General features: G+C 47.9%; 3 protein-coding genes across 3 annotated transcripts; all 3 read right to left on the bottom strand.

Annotated features, from left to right (window-relative positions):
* Window positions 1-409: 409 nt before the first annotated feature.
* LOC146436868 (mas-related G-protein coupled receptor member H-like) lies at window positions 410-1,324 on the bottom strand. The gene has a single exon (XM_085063847.1). It carries the CDS (start codon window positions 1,322-1,324, stop codon window positions 410-412), a length of 915 nt encoding a protein of 304 aa, XP_084919973.1.
* Window positions 1,325-3,534: 2,210 nt separating this feature from the next.
* On the bottom strand, window positions 3,535-6,241 carry LOC146436867 (mas-related G-protein coupled receptor member X2-like). Its single transcript, XM_085063286.1, has one exon. The coding sequence runs from the start codon at window positions 4,953-4,955 to the stop codon at window positions 4,008-4,010; it is 948 nt and encodes a 315-aa protein (XP_084919412.1). The 5' UTR covers window positions 4,956-6,241; the 3' UTR covers window positions 3,535-4,007.
* Window positions 6,242-9,630: 3,389 nt separating this feature from the next.
* LOC146436866 (mas-related G-protein coupled receptor member H-like) lies at window positions 9,631-11,794 on the bottom strand. Its single transcript, XM_085063285.1, has 2 exons — window positions 11,250-11,794; window positions 9,631-11,002 (listed from the first exon to the last, which is right to left on the bottom strand). The coding sequence occupies exon 2, from the start codon at window positions 10,882-10,884 to the stop codon at window positions 9,961-9,963; it is 924 nt and encodes a 307-aa protein (XP_084919411.1). The 5' UTR covers window positions 10,885-11,002; window positions 11,250-11,794; the 3' UTR covers window positions 9,631-9,960.
* Window positions 11,795-14,794: the final 3,000 nt, after the last annotated feature.

Below are 14,794 nucleotides of genomic sequence, written 5' to 3'. Positions count from 1 at the left end.
CCCTCCCTCCCTCCCTCCACCCCCATTCCTGGCTGGCAGCAGGAGCCAGAGGAAGGCAGCAAGTGCTGGCAGATGGGGTGAAGGCAGCTCAGGGTTCAGGATGCTGTTTATTGATATCAGACCGCAGTGGGATGAAGGAACCAAGTGCCAGGGGCATTTTTGGGATCACAGTAGTATGGGGAAGGTTCCTGTTGGGGGAATAGTGTTTAGGACCCTCAAGGGGGAAGAAAAGCCATGCTCCATTGTGCTCCCAGCAGAGCATCCCTCCCACACACTCCTGCTGTCTTCTCCTGCAGGAATACATCACAGGAGGGTGATGCTGTGGATATTTTTTTATCAGGTAACTTAAGGAAACCCTCAGCCACTGTGTTGGGGTCCTTCTGCAGTGCAGTGGAAGGGATCAACAGGCTCAGACCACTGTGTCCATGACAGAATCTTTGCTGCTGGCAGAGTTTTCTTCTGGCTCCTCCAAGACCCTCTGGAGGGAGAGCCTGGGGGACCCCACAGAGCAGTGCCTCCCACAGCTCCCCACGGAGAAGTAGATGAAGGGTTTGATGCTGCAGTGGATGCAGGTGGACAGGAAAACAAAATGGCTGAAGATATAATTACTGAAGAGAGACAGTAAATCACAGAGGCTGGGAGGGAGAGCAGAGAGCATTACGAGGAAAATAACAATGTCGAGCCTCTTGTGCTGCTGCTGCTGGGAGCCATGCTTGTCCTTAATGAAGAGAGTTGTGCTGGACATGACCATGGTTGAAGCCAAGAGGGGAACACCTACAATGTACATGAAGATGAGAATCACAAGGAAATCATCATCTTCAGGCTTCTGGAACAGGGAAGTCAGCGTGGGAATGACAGTGATGGAGATGGCTCCTTGCATGGCACTCACCACCATTGACTGGCGCTGGCTACGGCGGCAGCGGCACCGGAGTGGGCAGAAGGTGGACCTGCACCTGTTGAAGCTGATGGCTGCCAGCAGGTACAGCCCCAGGTTGTAGAAGAACAGAAACATCTGGGAAAGCAACCTCTCGTACTTCATTGGCATGACTTCAGAGCAGGACGCAACCTTCATCAGGTAGAGCAGGGTGGAGATGACGATGAGGAGGAGAAAGGTGAAGTCAATGATTGCCAGGTGGAAGATGTAGACAGTGATGGGCTTCCTGCGGATGGAGGATCCAAGGAGGGAGAGGACAACCCCATTCCCAGCCAGCCCACAGAGGCTGATGAGCAGTGTGACAGTGTCTATGGCCACTAGGGTGTCATGATGGGGACACACATACTGTTCTTCGGTGAGTGAGGCAGGAGGTGAGAACAAGGTTCTCATGTTCGTGGATGGACACTGGGCAGGTGGTGGGATGTGGACCCCTGGCTGTGGTCGGAGTGGATGAGGTGTCAGTGCTTGGAGAATTCAGGGATGGACCATGCAGCTCCTCAGCAGCTCCCTGCAGCAGGAAGGATTCACTGGAGAGAAGTGAGATGTGCAGGGGAGGAGGGCAGTGGAAATGGTGGAAATTATGAGGGAGGTGGGAGGATTGGGATGTTCAGCAGGAGATGTGGAAGAGAAGCTCAGGGCAGAGGAGGGAGGAGCTGGGGAGGACACTGCAGTCACTGGGAGAGGGTGGCAGGAACAGAGCAGCTGCTGGAGGAGAGGCAGGTGGGGTAGGGAGGTAGGAAAACATTGCACTGACCTGTTGAGTGTGGGGCAGCAGCAGGCAGAGGGTGTCTGTCCAGATCAGTGGTGCTTCCTGGCATCTCTTGCTCCTTTTGGATCCATATGGTAAAGTGGATCCTCCCAGGTCAGTAATACAAAGGAAAACATCTATCTCCTGTGCTGGTGTCATTCCCCAAGACTTGGTGGAGTCACAGGAGACTCGGAAATTGCATCTTTGTCTATGTCAGAGCTCCATTTACTTGGGGTTATTTATCTTGGTTTTGTTTTTTTCTCTCCCCACAAAGGAATTGGCTTTTATCAAAAACTCCAAATGAAAAATTTTGCTAATGGCTTTTCCTTTTCTCCTCATTCGAAACACTCCTTCCCTGTAGAATGTCTCATTTTCCATCTGCCTTCCTTATCCCTACAGGTTTCTACCATTTCTCGTTTCTGTTCCCTGAGGGGTCATGGTCCCTCCAGCAGCAGAGGGATGCTGGTGGTGCTGGTATGCTGGCAGTGCTGGCAGTGATGGGGAAGCAGCTGGGTGCTTCTCAGAAACAACTCCCTTTCCGGGAAGAGCTCTGGGATCATTGCTGAAACCTCCCCTGGGCCCAAGAAAGCACAGCTGACTCAAGAATTCCCGTTTTTCCTCTGAAATGTAGACTCTAACAGCCCAAGGGAAGGACAGCAAAGAGTTCCTTGCAGCCAGGTTATCAGCACTTAAAGCCAACATTAATTATTGCTAATGTCCTTAATGACGCAATGGAAGGTATTAGACCCCAGATTTTGGATGTTGTGCTCCCCTTTCCAGCCCTTCACCAGCAGCTCCTCCTCCTCCTCCCAAGTCTGGGGACCTCTTGTGGTTGTTTTTACCACCCCTTTGCCTGCAGCAAGACCTTCCCCTAGACCAGATTGCTCCAAACCTCATCCACCCTGGCCTGGAACACTGCCAGGGATCCTGGGGCAGCCAGAGCATCTCTGGGATCTTGTGCCAGGGCCTCAGCACCCTCACAAGGAAGAATTCCTTCCCAATATTCCATCTCACCCTGTTCTCTGGCAGTGGGAAGCCATTTCCCCTTTTCCCATCACTGCAGGCCCTTGTCCAAAGTACCTCTCCAGTTCCTAGAGCCCCTGTAAACATCCCCAGCTCAGTGACCTCAGTGAAGCCACAGGGAGATGGGTGATGCCCTGTGGAGCCTGTGGTGACAAACAGAGGTGTCACCCTGCTCCTGAAAGGGGGCTGGCTGTGCTGAGGACCACAGACTCTCCCTCCCCTAGCAGCTGCACCATCTGAGCCTGCTGGGGGAGAGGCCAAAGCCAGGGCAGAGGAAGAAATTTCTGAAGGCACAAAACCACCAGCAAGGATATCAGTAAAAACCGGATCTAATATTGAAGAACAGCACAACAAAGAACTATCCATGTGTGTGTGTGACAAAAGGACAGTGAGGGTAACGATAAAAAGGAAAATGGCCTAAAAGCTTAACAGCACACAAACAGAACAGAACTTATACCTTAAACTCAGCAATTCAGCAGAGGAATAACAATTAACAGCATTTAATCTTACACCTTCACTTTCCTAAAATGCCTAATTTACTCACATATCTCAGGTACTTAAACACCTGAGAGAGCAGCATTTCTCCCACATTTCCATAGCAGATGGACACGTGTGTGCACACAGGCAGAAAGAGTCAGTGCAGGGTGAAAATACCCCTGAGAGAAATTCCCCTCAAAGGCAGTGAAGTGCTCAGTCTGGATTCTTTTGCATCTGCAGAATGGATGAATGGTTGAGCCTGGAGCAGTGTGGGGATCAGCCCAGGATCAATAGGTGTTTGGGGATCCCCCAAATGCAGCAAACAAGTGAGTTCCTGGCTCGGGAAGGCCCCACTGAGAGGGAGGCTCTGGTCAGTGCTGCTGGGGCCCAGGAGAGCTCCCAGGGTCTCCTTTTGGACTGCTGTTTATAGGCCCCAAGAGATGGGCTTTAGTCACAACCATGTTTCACCAGGCCATACTTCATGTCAGACACTTTCTTTGGGAGTGTAAGAACAGGGATGTTGCGCCATTCAGACAAGAAAACCAGTTTCCAAGGGTGTTCCTAAAAGCCAGGAGCTTGTTGGAGAGCAGCATTTCCTGGGAGCAGATGGAGTTTGTGATCAGCTCCAGAGCAGCTGAGCCCAGGGGCTGCTCCTCAAGGCCGAGGCCTCAGGAGCATTTCTGAGATGCCAGTGCAGCCTGGAAAGGGGAAGGGGATGCAGCAGCACAGGGAGGGTGATCCTGTGGGTATTTATTAATCAGGTGGCTCAAGAAAACCCTCAGCCACTGTCCTGAGGTCCTTCAGCAGTGCAGGGGAACAACAGGCTCAGACCACTGTGTTCATGGCAGCGCCATTGCTGCAGGCAGTGTTTTCTTCTCGCTCCTCAAAGACCCTCTGGAGGACCTCCCTTAGACACTGCTTGGAGAAGTGCCTCCTGCAACTTTCCATGGAAAAGTGTCTCTTCCAGCTCCCCATCAAGAAGTAGATGAAGGGTTTGATGGTGCTGGTGATGCAGGTGAGCAGTAAAACAACCTGGGAGGACACAACGGTGTAGCCGAGCTGCTCCAGGAAATTCCAGAGGCTGAGGGGCAGATTGAAGACCACAGTGAAGAAGATAGCAACATGGAGTCTCTGGTGTTGCTTCTGCTGGAAGCCATGCTTCAAATGAATGAAGAGGATTGTGCTGGAAAGGACCATGGTTGTAGCAAAGAGGATGAGGTACAGGGTGTACAGAGAGATGAAAGCCACCCGGCAGTGCTCCTGCTCGTGTGACTGGCACAGGGAATTCGCTGTGGGAGTGACAGCCATCATAGTTAAGAAGAAGACCCAGAACAGGACATTCATCACCACCCAAAACAGGTGCTCAGGGACTTTGCAACTGCAGCAAAGTGGGCAGAGGATGGACCTGCATCTCTCAATGATGATGAATGCCAGCCGTAACAGCCCCAAGTCATAGCAGAACAGTGACAGCTGGAGAAGCAAGCTTGAATACTTCAGGGGCACAAGAGCAGAGCAGGACACATCCTCCAGCAGGAAGAGCAGGGTGGAGGGGACCATGAAGACAAGGAAGAGGAAGTCGGTGATGGTCTGGTAGAAGAGGAAGTCGGTGATGGGGTTGAAGTGGAGGAACCAGAGGACAGCCCCATTCCCAGCCAGCCCACAGAGGCTGATGAGCAGCATGACACTGTGTATGCCCACATTGGTGGCATCAATCCCGCATGAATCTTCTTCAGTGGGTAATGGGGGAGGTGGGGACACGGTGCTCACCTCCATGGATGGACGCTGGACAGGTGGTGGGATGAGGCCCCTGGCTGTGGTCAGAGTGGATGGGGAGTCAGTGCTTGGAGAATCCCAGGATGGACCATGCAACTCCTCAGCAGCTCCCTGCAGCAGGAAGGATTCAGTGGAGAGAAGTGAGATGTGCAGGGGAGGAGGGCAGTGGAAATGGTGGGGTGGGAGAGGGAGGTGGGAGGGTTTGGATATTTATCAGGGGATTGGTAAATAACATAGTAAATAAAAATATTCAGCTCCCCTGAAGGTTTTCAAAGACCAAGTGGCCAAAAAGATAAAAGAATGAAAAGGTATGGACACAGGATGATAAACGTGACTGGAACCAGTGGAGAAACAGATAAGGAGGCTTCCAGTGGTTTTGGGGCATGTTCTGTAAGAAGAAGCAACAGCGCATGGCCAAAGGAAAAGTTCAAGCAAGGTCGCCTGTAATATTGCAGCATTCAGTGAATACAACCACCAGAGACCTCTCTTAATGAACCTGCAGGACCATTAAAGGATTTCCAGGAGGAGGTGGATGCATGGAAATTAGTTCTAGGAAACAGATGTTTAGGTATCAGATAAGAGACAAGTTTTAATGCTTCTGTTTGGTTATAATGGATAAAAACCCCGTTGAAAAGTCTCACTGCACACAGAATAAGGAGAAATCCTTCCATGTGTCCTTCAGAGGTAAAGAATTCCTGCTTCCTAGTGTTTCACATTGTGTTAGAATGTTTATTCCTTCCCATTTTGGGATTATTTCTGGTGAAACCAGGTGGGAGAACTGCCTGATCTCATGCTAAACCTGGGTTGTTCCTCCAGAGATTGTGTGTCAGCATGTGGACTTTCCTGGAGAAAACCAGTGATTCACCTGCATTTATCTGGGACACAGTTTTGACATTTTGACAATGAGGCATTCTTTCCGGTGTGGGAAGCCTGCCCATATAAGATGCCTTCCAAAAGTGGTATTTTGGAATTTGATATTTTGATATTGGCTTATTTTGCTCATTTGGAACTTGATATTCTGGTAGTTTGAAACAAAATTATTTTGGTATATTGAAACTAGTCTTTTTTATACTTGGTGGTTTTCAGTTTTTTGTAACTTAGTTTTTTGGTGTTTTGTAAGGGTTTTTTTTGTCTTTGGTAACCTAGGTTTTTGGTATTGTTGTAAGCAGTTGTTTTGGCATTTTGGAACCTGGCTTGGTTTTTGGTTCTGCATTGTTGGTTTGGTTTTTTCATTTTGCTTTTGTTTTTTGGATGTTTTGGTGGGTTTTTTTGTTTTGGTTTTGGTTTTTTTTATGTTGGTTTTTTGTTTTGGGTTTTTTTATGGTTTTTTTATGTTGGAAATTGGTTGTTTTGGAAATTAAATCAGTTATTCAGTCATTATGGTTTCAGGTCAATCTAAAGGCATTAAAAGGGATGGTATTTAAAAAAAAAAACACCACTTGCATGTACATTGAAACATTGAGGGAAGATTGGTGGATTCTCTGGTGGAGCAGCAGTGCCAGCAGTCTTTGTATGAATTAGAGTTGGGGGAAAAGTGGCCACAAAATGGTACCTTAGACAATAATATTTTTTAGAACTGATGTTTTTCTTGTGTTGAGGACATAATGGGATGAATTGATGGATGCTGAAATGTTTTTCCCTTGGAAAAATCACTGTGAATAGCAAAGGGATTGTAGTACCTTTGGATCCTTTTGGTTTGCCTTTAGAGAAAGACAACATGGCGAAAAGGATTAAATGTTGGTGTTTTGTGTGTAGCATGGGACAAGTCTGCTCTAAGCATTTAGATGGTTAAGGAAAAAAAAAGCTTTAAAATTGAGTTGCAAAGTCCTGTGCAGAGGAGTGAGAAGGCTAGCTGCAGGCTTAGATAAGAAAGCAATAAATGTAAGAGGAGGTTTGGGAGGAGAGTAAAAGTCTCCTGGCTCCTCTTTTCCTAGGGCAGCCCTCAGATGATTTTAGAATAAAACTCCAGAAAATCCAGACAACAGAGGGTTTTGAGTGTTTTGATATGAGTAAACTCCTTTTTGTTGCATGGATAGGAGGTATGAATTGAAAATAGAAAAAAACCCAAGCAGGAAATAACTAAACAGAACTAAATAGAAAATGAGAGCAGAAAGAAATCAGCAAAGGACTGTCACCACTGGGTGGCAAGGGAGAGTCTCATGGCAGGAGAAGTGTTTGAGTTCCTCGAGCTTCATTAGGAAAAGTGGGAACAAATCAGTGTGGATATTGTAAACAGGATGAAACTGGGAATGGCCTCATGTAAAACCCAGCGCTTCTGCAAACCCTTTCAGGACAATAGCAGAGGACTTGTGAAGAGGGCCCAGATGTTTCTTCCCTGGCAGAGGAACTGGGGAATGAAAAAAGGGATTTTTGGCAAGCACAGGAGCTGATTATGCAATAATAAATACTCTGCAAGGGGAGTTAAGGAATCACTTTATCATAATTTTCAGTGCCTTCGGGACTCGTGAAATGTGGCCCCTTTTCAGTCCAATTAAATTCACAGTGAAATCACCAAAATCCATAAATATATGGAAGCTTCAATTTTTATGTTACAGGAACTGACTTCCCAATCTGATCCTACTCCAAGGAATATTAAGGATGCAGTAATCCCCATTGTGTGGGCCAGTGAGATTTCTGGGAAATCAAAGAGTGGAACCTCTAAGAATCAAACTAATATCAGGCACAGGGCTGGTAAGACACAAACAATATAGTTTAAATTTGAAATATTGAAAAGGATTTTCAGCAATTAGTAAGATAGAATGGCAGCTAACTCATATACACGCATAATCATGAAAAAAATAAAACAATAATAAAAAAATATTTTAATGTTTCACTGTAATAGATTTAATGGATGCCTTTTTCTGCACACCTCTAAGCCATGACAACCAGGAACTATTCACATTTAAGTGGGAAAATCCACAGACAAGTCTGTATTTCCACAAGGATTTAGAAATAGCCCCACAGTTTTCGAGAACCAACTGGCAAAGGAATTAGAAAAACAGAAGACCTTTAAACTTCAAGAGGCTCTGTTACGACATGTTGATGATATTCTGCTGCCCACCGAAACTAAAGAACTGTGCTGAGATGAGACCCAACTGTTGAATTGTTAAACTTTAGAAGACTAAATGATTACAGGGGATTGGGAGAGAAGGCCCAAGCAATGAAGAAGACTGTGAGCTTCCTGGGTTTTGAAATTCTCAGAGGCCAAAGAAAGCTAAGCATGAGCCATGAGCTGTAAGAGAATTGCGTGTCTTGCTTGGAATGGTCAGGTGGTGGATCAGGAATTTGGGATTACCAGTCCACCCTTTGTATAGACTTTTACAACTGCCTTTAATGATTTTATTGTATGAACTGATGATGCTTGGGCTGTGTTCAAACACTTTTAAAAAGCACTAATGGGAATCTGTCTTCAGGCTTGCCAGATCCCAGATCTGAAGATGCTGCAGAAAAGTTCATCCATGTTTTGGTTCTGCAACAGGTGATCTGCCCACCAGGTATTAAGTCAGAATAAAGTGCAAAAGATTGTCAGTTAATTGAAGCATTGTATTCTAGTTCTCGCCCTGGTGGATGGGCAGTCACCGCTGCTAGGCAATAGCTACTGAGGAAATAAAGCAGTGATAGAGCATGACCTGTGGAGCTCTGCTGCCCTTCAGAGGAATATTTGGGATCAGCAGCATCCAGACCCCTCCGACCACACCCAGACAACTCCTGACCCCTCCAACAAACCCCAGACCCCTCCTGACTGCCTCCAACAACCTTCAGACCCCCACCCTCAGGACCCTCTTCCCCCGGGCAGTGCCCCACAGCCCCACTCCTGCCCTGCTCCAGCCGGGAGCTCCGGCAGTGTCTCCGCTGCTCCCGGCCATTCCTGCTCCTCCACCCCAATAAATGCTGCTGGATCCATCCCACCGCTGCCTCTTGCTCCTTTCCAGAAGAGGCTGGGGGGCTGGACACCGGGGATGAAGCTCTGGAGAGGGGTGTTCCAGAAACAGTCCCCAGAACCTTATGGGGCAGCCTGGGGTGAGCATCCCATGGGGAGGGACTGGAGTCTCAGGGATGGGAATGGGAGAGATGGGAAGGACTGGAGGTGTGTGGGCTGCATGGGGGAGTGGGATGGAAGGTTGGGATGGGGGTGTGGGACATGGTGGGGCTGTTTGGAATGGGGTGGGGCATAGTGGGAAGGTGTGGGCTGTGGTGGGGCTGGTGACCTCAGTGAAGCCACAGGGAGAGGGTGATGCCCCTTGGAAAATGTGGTGATAAACAGAGGTGTCACCTGCTCCTGGAAGGGGGTGGCTGTACTGAGGATCACAGATGCCTACTCCCCTTGCAGATGCAGCATCTGAGTCTGCTGAGGGAGAACCCAAAGAAACGGCAGAGGAAGAATTTCTGAAGGAAAAGAGTTCCTTTGCACCTGGCTCACAACACTAGAAACAAAAGACATTCAGGGAGATCTTTGCTGTGCCACTCAGAGAGCAGCTGGGAAGGGAATGCTGAGCCCCTGGGCCATCCTGCCCATGCCGGCTGTGCCGCTGCCATCCCAGCTCTGGGCACTCAGGATCATGTTTGCTGCAGGGAGCACAAGCCATGCCTGTGTCCCCTCCCTCCCTCCCTCCACCCCCATTCCCGGCTGGCAGCAGGAGCCAGAGGAAGGCAGCAAGCGCTGGCAGATGGGGTGAAGGCAGCTCAGGGTTCAGGATGGTGTTTATTGATATCAGACTGCAGTGAGATGCAGGAACCAGGTGCCAGGGGCATTTTTGGAATTACAGCTGTGTCAGGAAGGATCTCTTTGGGGGAATAATGTTCTAGGACCTGGGAGGGAAGAGGAAAGCCATGCTTTAATGTGCTCCCTGCAAAGCATCCCTCCCACATGCCCCTGCTGTCATTTCCTGCAGGATTACATCGCAGGAGGGTGATCCTTTGGATATTTCTTCATCAGGTGGCTCGAGGAAACCCTCAGCCACTGTGTTGGGGTCCTTCTGCAGTGCAGTGGAAGGGATCAACAGGCTCAGAGTGCTGCATCTACAGCAGAATCATTGCTGCTGGCAGTGTCTTCTTCTGGCTCCCCCAAGACCCTCTGGAGGGAGAGCTGGAGTGACCTCATGGAGCAGGGTCTCCTCCAGCTCCCCACGCAGAGGCAGATAAAGGAGTTGCTGGCGCTGTTGATGCAGGCGAGCAGGAAAGCAACCTGGGAGGACACAATGGTGTAGCTGAACTGCTGCAGGAAATTGCAGAGGCTGAAGGGGAGACTGACGAGCACACTGAGGAAGATAACTATATTGAGCTTCTTGAGTTGCTGCTGCTTGGAGCCACACTTGGCCTTGATGAAGAGGATTGTGCTGGAAATGACCAGGGCTGGGGCAAAGAGGAAGAGGCTGATGGCAAACATGGAGATGAGAGACACCCGACAGTGCTCGTATTGGTGTGTCAGGCACGGGGAAGCCACTGTGGCAATGACAGCGATGGAGAGGACCTCGATCAGGACATTCACCACCTCTGACAGGCACTGGGGGCGGTGGCAGTGGCACCGGAGTGGGCAGAGGGTGGAAATGAATCTCTCGATGCTGATGCCCATCAGCAGGTACATCCCTGTGTTGCAGGAGAACAGGGACAGCAGGAAACATGACATCAGGTACTGCAGGGATGGGGCAGCCGAGCAGACAACATCTGCCTGCAGGGAGAGCACAGTGCAGGGGACCACAAAGAGGAGGAACAGGAAGTTGATGACAGCCAGATGGAAGATGTAGACAGTGATGGGGCTCCTTTGCATGCGGAAGCCAAGGAGCCAGATGACAGCCCCATTCCCAGCCAGCCCACAGAGGCAGATGAGCAGTGTGGCACCATCTATGGCCAAGTTGGTGACATCCATCCCACACAGATCATGTCCATCAGTAAGTGAAGTGGCAGGTTGGGATGTGGTGCTCAGCTCCATGGATGTACGCAGGGCAGGCAGTGGGATATGGATCCCAGCTGTGGTCAGAGTGGATGGGAAGTCAGTGGTCAGTGCTTGGAGAATCCTGGGAATGACCACGCAGCTCCTCAGCAGCTCCCTGCAGCAGGAAGGATTCACTGGAGAGAAGTGAGATGTGCAGGGGAGAAGGGTGGTGGAAATACTGGGGGTGGGAGAGGGAGGTGGGAGGGTTGGGATGTTCAGCAGAGGACGCGGAAGAGAAGCTCAGGGCAGAGGAGGGAGGAGCTGGGGAGGACACTGCAGTCCCAGGCAGAGGGTGGCAGGAACAGAGCAGCTGCTGGAGGAGAGGCAGGTGGGGTAGGGAGGAAGGAAAACATTGCACTGACCTGTTGAGTGTGGGGCAGCAGCAGGCAGAGGGTGTCTGTCCAGATCAGTGGTGCTTCCTGGCATCTCTTGCTCCTTTTGGATCCATATGGTAAAGTGGATCCTCCCAGGTTGATAATATGAAGCAGAATGTCTCCAGATCACCAGGATATTCCCACTGTCCCCACTCCAATCCTGATGGCTCCTCTCCGTGCTCTGTCCCAGTGTTGCTCCCCAGGACTGGGTGGAGAGGGATGAGCAAGTCGGAAATTACATCTTTGGCTGTGTCAGAACTCCACTTACTTGCTCTTACTTGGAATTATTACTCTTTGCTTATTTTTTTTTTTTTTTTTTTGCTACAAAGGAAGTGGCTTTTGCCAGAAGCTCTGCATGCAGGATTTTGTAATTGGCTCCTCCTTTCCTCTTGATTAGAAATGCTCCTTCGCTGCAGAATGTCCCATTCTCTGACTGCCTTCCCTCTCCCTACAGGTTTCTACCATTGCTCATTTCTGTCCCCTGAGGGGTCATGGTCCCTCCAGCAGCAGAGGGATGCTGGTGGTGCTGGTGGCACTGGAATGCTGGCAGTGCTGGGGAAGCAGCTGGGTGCTTCTCAGAAACAGCTTCCTTTCTGGAAAGAGCTCTGGGATCATTGCCAAAACCTTCCCTGGACTCAAGGGAGCACAACTGAGACAAGAATTCCCCTTTGTTGACATTCTTATGCAGGCACACTCTGTTGAAGCCTTTCACTAGCAGCTCCTCCTCCTCCTCCTCCTCTTCCTCTTCCTCAGTCCTGTGAGCACTTGTGGTTGTTTTTACTTGATCCCACCCTTTTGCCAGCAGCGACATTTTCACCAGACAAGGTTACTCCAAACACCATCCAATCTGGCCTGGAACACTTCCAGGGATCCTGGGGCAGCCACAGCTTCTCTGGACAACCTGTGCCAGGGCCTCAGCACCCTCACAGGGAAGGATTTCTCCCTAATATCCAACCTGAACCCACCCTCTGTCAGTGGAAAGCCATTCCCCCTTTTCCTGTCCCTCCAGGCCCTTCTCCAAAATCCCTCTCCAGCTCTCCTGGAGCCCCTTTAGCTCATGGATCAGGAACTGTTTGCACTGGAAAGGATTGGCCCAGTGAGGGGATGTGAGATTCCATAGCTGGGGACACAAACACAGTGTCAGTGAGGAAGAGAGGAGGCAGTTCTGCTCCCAGGGTCTCCACACACACCAGATTCCAGCAGGAGCATCCCAGCTCCCAGACACATGTCAGTCTGGGTGGGAATCATCTCATTTCAGCTTTCCAGGAATTCTGTGGAATTCATTGTAGGTTGCTGTCTGACTCCCAAGGGAGTATAGAAGATGGCTCAGATGAAACCTCTAGCTTTCTAATGGTTAAAGCCAAGACATCAGCATTGATTCACATCTTCTTAGACAAAATTACATTTCTGAAATCCTAAATCATGATGAACCTGCAGGACCATAAAAGGGCTTCCTTTAGGAGGTGGCTGCATGGAAACTAGTTCTAGGAAAGTGGTTTTTTATGTATTAGGTACGAAATATGTTTCAAGGACTATATGTGGTTATAACGGAAAAAAAATTCCTGTTTTAAAGTCTCACCACAGATACAGAACAAGGAGAGATCCTTCCATGTGTCCTGTGGAGGTAAAGAATTCCTGCTTCCTAATGCTTCACATTGTGTTAGAAAGTTTATTCCTGCCCATTTTAGGATTATTTCTGGTGAAACCAGGTGGGAGAACTGCCTGATCTCATGTAAAACCTGGGGGGTCCTTTGTATTTGGTATGCCAGCATGTGGGCTTTCCTGGAGAAAACCACAGATTTCCACTGGATTCATTTGGGACATAGGGAAGATCCCATTTTGACACTAAGGTATTCTTTCCAGTCTGGGAACCCTGCCCATATAAGATGGTTTCCAAAACTGGTATTTTGGAATTTGATAGTTTGAAATTGGCTTATTTTGGTCCTTTGGAACTTGGTATTCTGGTGGTTTGAAATGGAATTGTTTTGGTATATTGAAACTGGTATTTTTTCAGCTTGTTTTTTTTTGTCTTTTGGAACCTGTTTTTTTGTGTTGGGTAACCTAGGTTTTCCATATTGTTGTAACCTGGGGGTTTTTTTGGTATTTTGGAACTTGGCTTGGGTTGAGTTGAGGGTTTTTTTGGTTTTGGCTTTGGTTTGTTTGTTTGTTTTGGTTTGTATGTTTGAACCTGGTTGTTCTGGAAATTAAATAATGTATTGTGTCATTATGGGTACGGATCAATCTAAAGGGATTCACAGGGATGGTATTTTGAGAAAATCACCATTTGGATGTACATTGAAACATTGAAGGAAGATTGGTGGCCCTTCCTCATGGAACAGCTGCCAGGGAGAATTTAATTAAATATTTTATCAGTAGTGGCCTTTGTATGAATTGGAGTCGGGAGAAAAATGGCCACAAAATGGTACCTGGGACTATAACAATTTTTTATAACTGATGTTATTCTTCTTTTGAGGACAAAATGAGATAAATGGCTGGATTAATGTTTTCCCCTTTAAGAAATCTCCCTGAATACCAAAGGGTTTATAGTGCCTTTGGATCCTTTTGGTTTGCCTTTAGAAAAGGACAATATGGAGTAAAGAATTCAATGTTGTTGTTCTGTGTGTAGCACAGGACAAGTCTGCTCTAAGCATTTAGACGGCCAAAGGCAAAAAAGGTTTAAAATTCAGCTGCAAAGTCCTGTGCAGAGAGAAATGAAAAACTGGGTTTTGATTCAGTATTAAATACCCTGCAAGGGGAGTTAAGGAATGACTTTATCATAACTGTTGGTGCCACCAGGACTTGTGAAACGTGGCCCCTTTCCCAATCCAATTAAATTCACATTGGAATCTCTAAAATTCCTAAATATGTGGAAGCGTCAATTTTTATGTTACAGGAACTGACTTCCCAGTCTGAACCTACTGCAAAGAAAATTAAGGATGCAGTAATCCCCATTGGCCAGCGACATTCCTGGGAAAACAAAGAGTGGAACCTGTAAGAATCAAACTAAAATCAGGCACAGGCCTGGTAAGGCATAACCAATATCCTTGAAATTTGAAATATTGAAAAGGATTTTCAGGAATTAATAACATAGAATGGTAGCTAACCCATATACACTCATGATCGTGCAAAAAAATAAAAACAATAATAAAAAAATTGTTTCACTGGAATAGATTCAATGTTTCACTGGAATAGATTTAATGGATGCCTTTTTCTGCACACCTCTAAGCCATGACAACCAGGAACAATTCACATTTAAGTGGGAAAATCCACAGACAAGTCTGTATTTCCACAAGGATTTAGAAATAGCCCCACAGTTTTGGAGAATCAACTGGCAAAGGAATTAGAAGAACAGAAGACCTTTAATCTGCAAGAGGCTCTGTTACAACATGTTGATGATATTCTGCTGGCCACCAAAACTAAAGAACTGTGCTGAGATGAGACCCAGCTGTTGAATTGCTAAACTTTAGAAGACTAAATGATTACAGGGGATTCAGAGAGAAGGCCCAAGCAATGAAGAAGACTGTGAGCTTCCT

Source organism: Lichenostomus cassidix, chromosome 5, assembly GCF_008360975.1.
Source record: "Lichenostomus cassidix isolate B80296 chromosome 5, HeHo_3.0, whole genome shotgun sequence".
Classification (NCBI taxonomy): Eukaryota; Metazoa; Chordata; class Aves; order Passeriformes; family Meliphagidae; genus Lichenostomus; species Lichenostomus cassidix.
The sequence above is the reverse complement of the archived record's forward strand: the minus strand, read 5'-3'. Positions and strand labels throughout refer to the sequence as shown.

Excerpts from the sequence above, each read along its gene's own strand:
- LOC146436867 (XM_085063286.1), bottom strand. The coding sequence starts at position 4,955 with ATGGAGGTGAGCACCGTGTCCCCACCTCCCCCATTACCCACTGAAGAA.
- LOC146436868 (XM_085063847.1), bottom strand. The coding sequence starts at position 1,324 with ATGAGAACCTTGTTCTCACCTCCTGCCTCACTCACCGAAGAACAGTAT.
- LOC146436866 (XM_085063285.1), bottom strand. The coding sequence starts at position 10,884 with ATGGAGCTGAGCACCACATCCCAACCTGCCACTTCACTTACTGATGGA.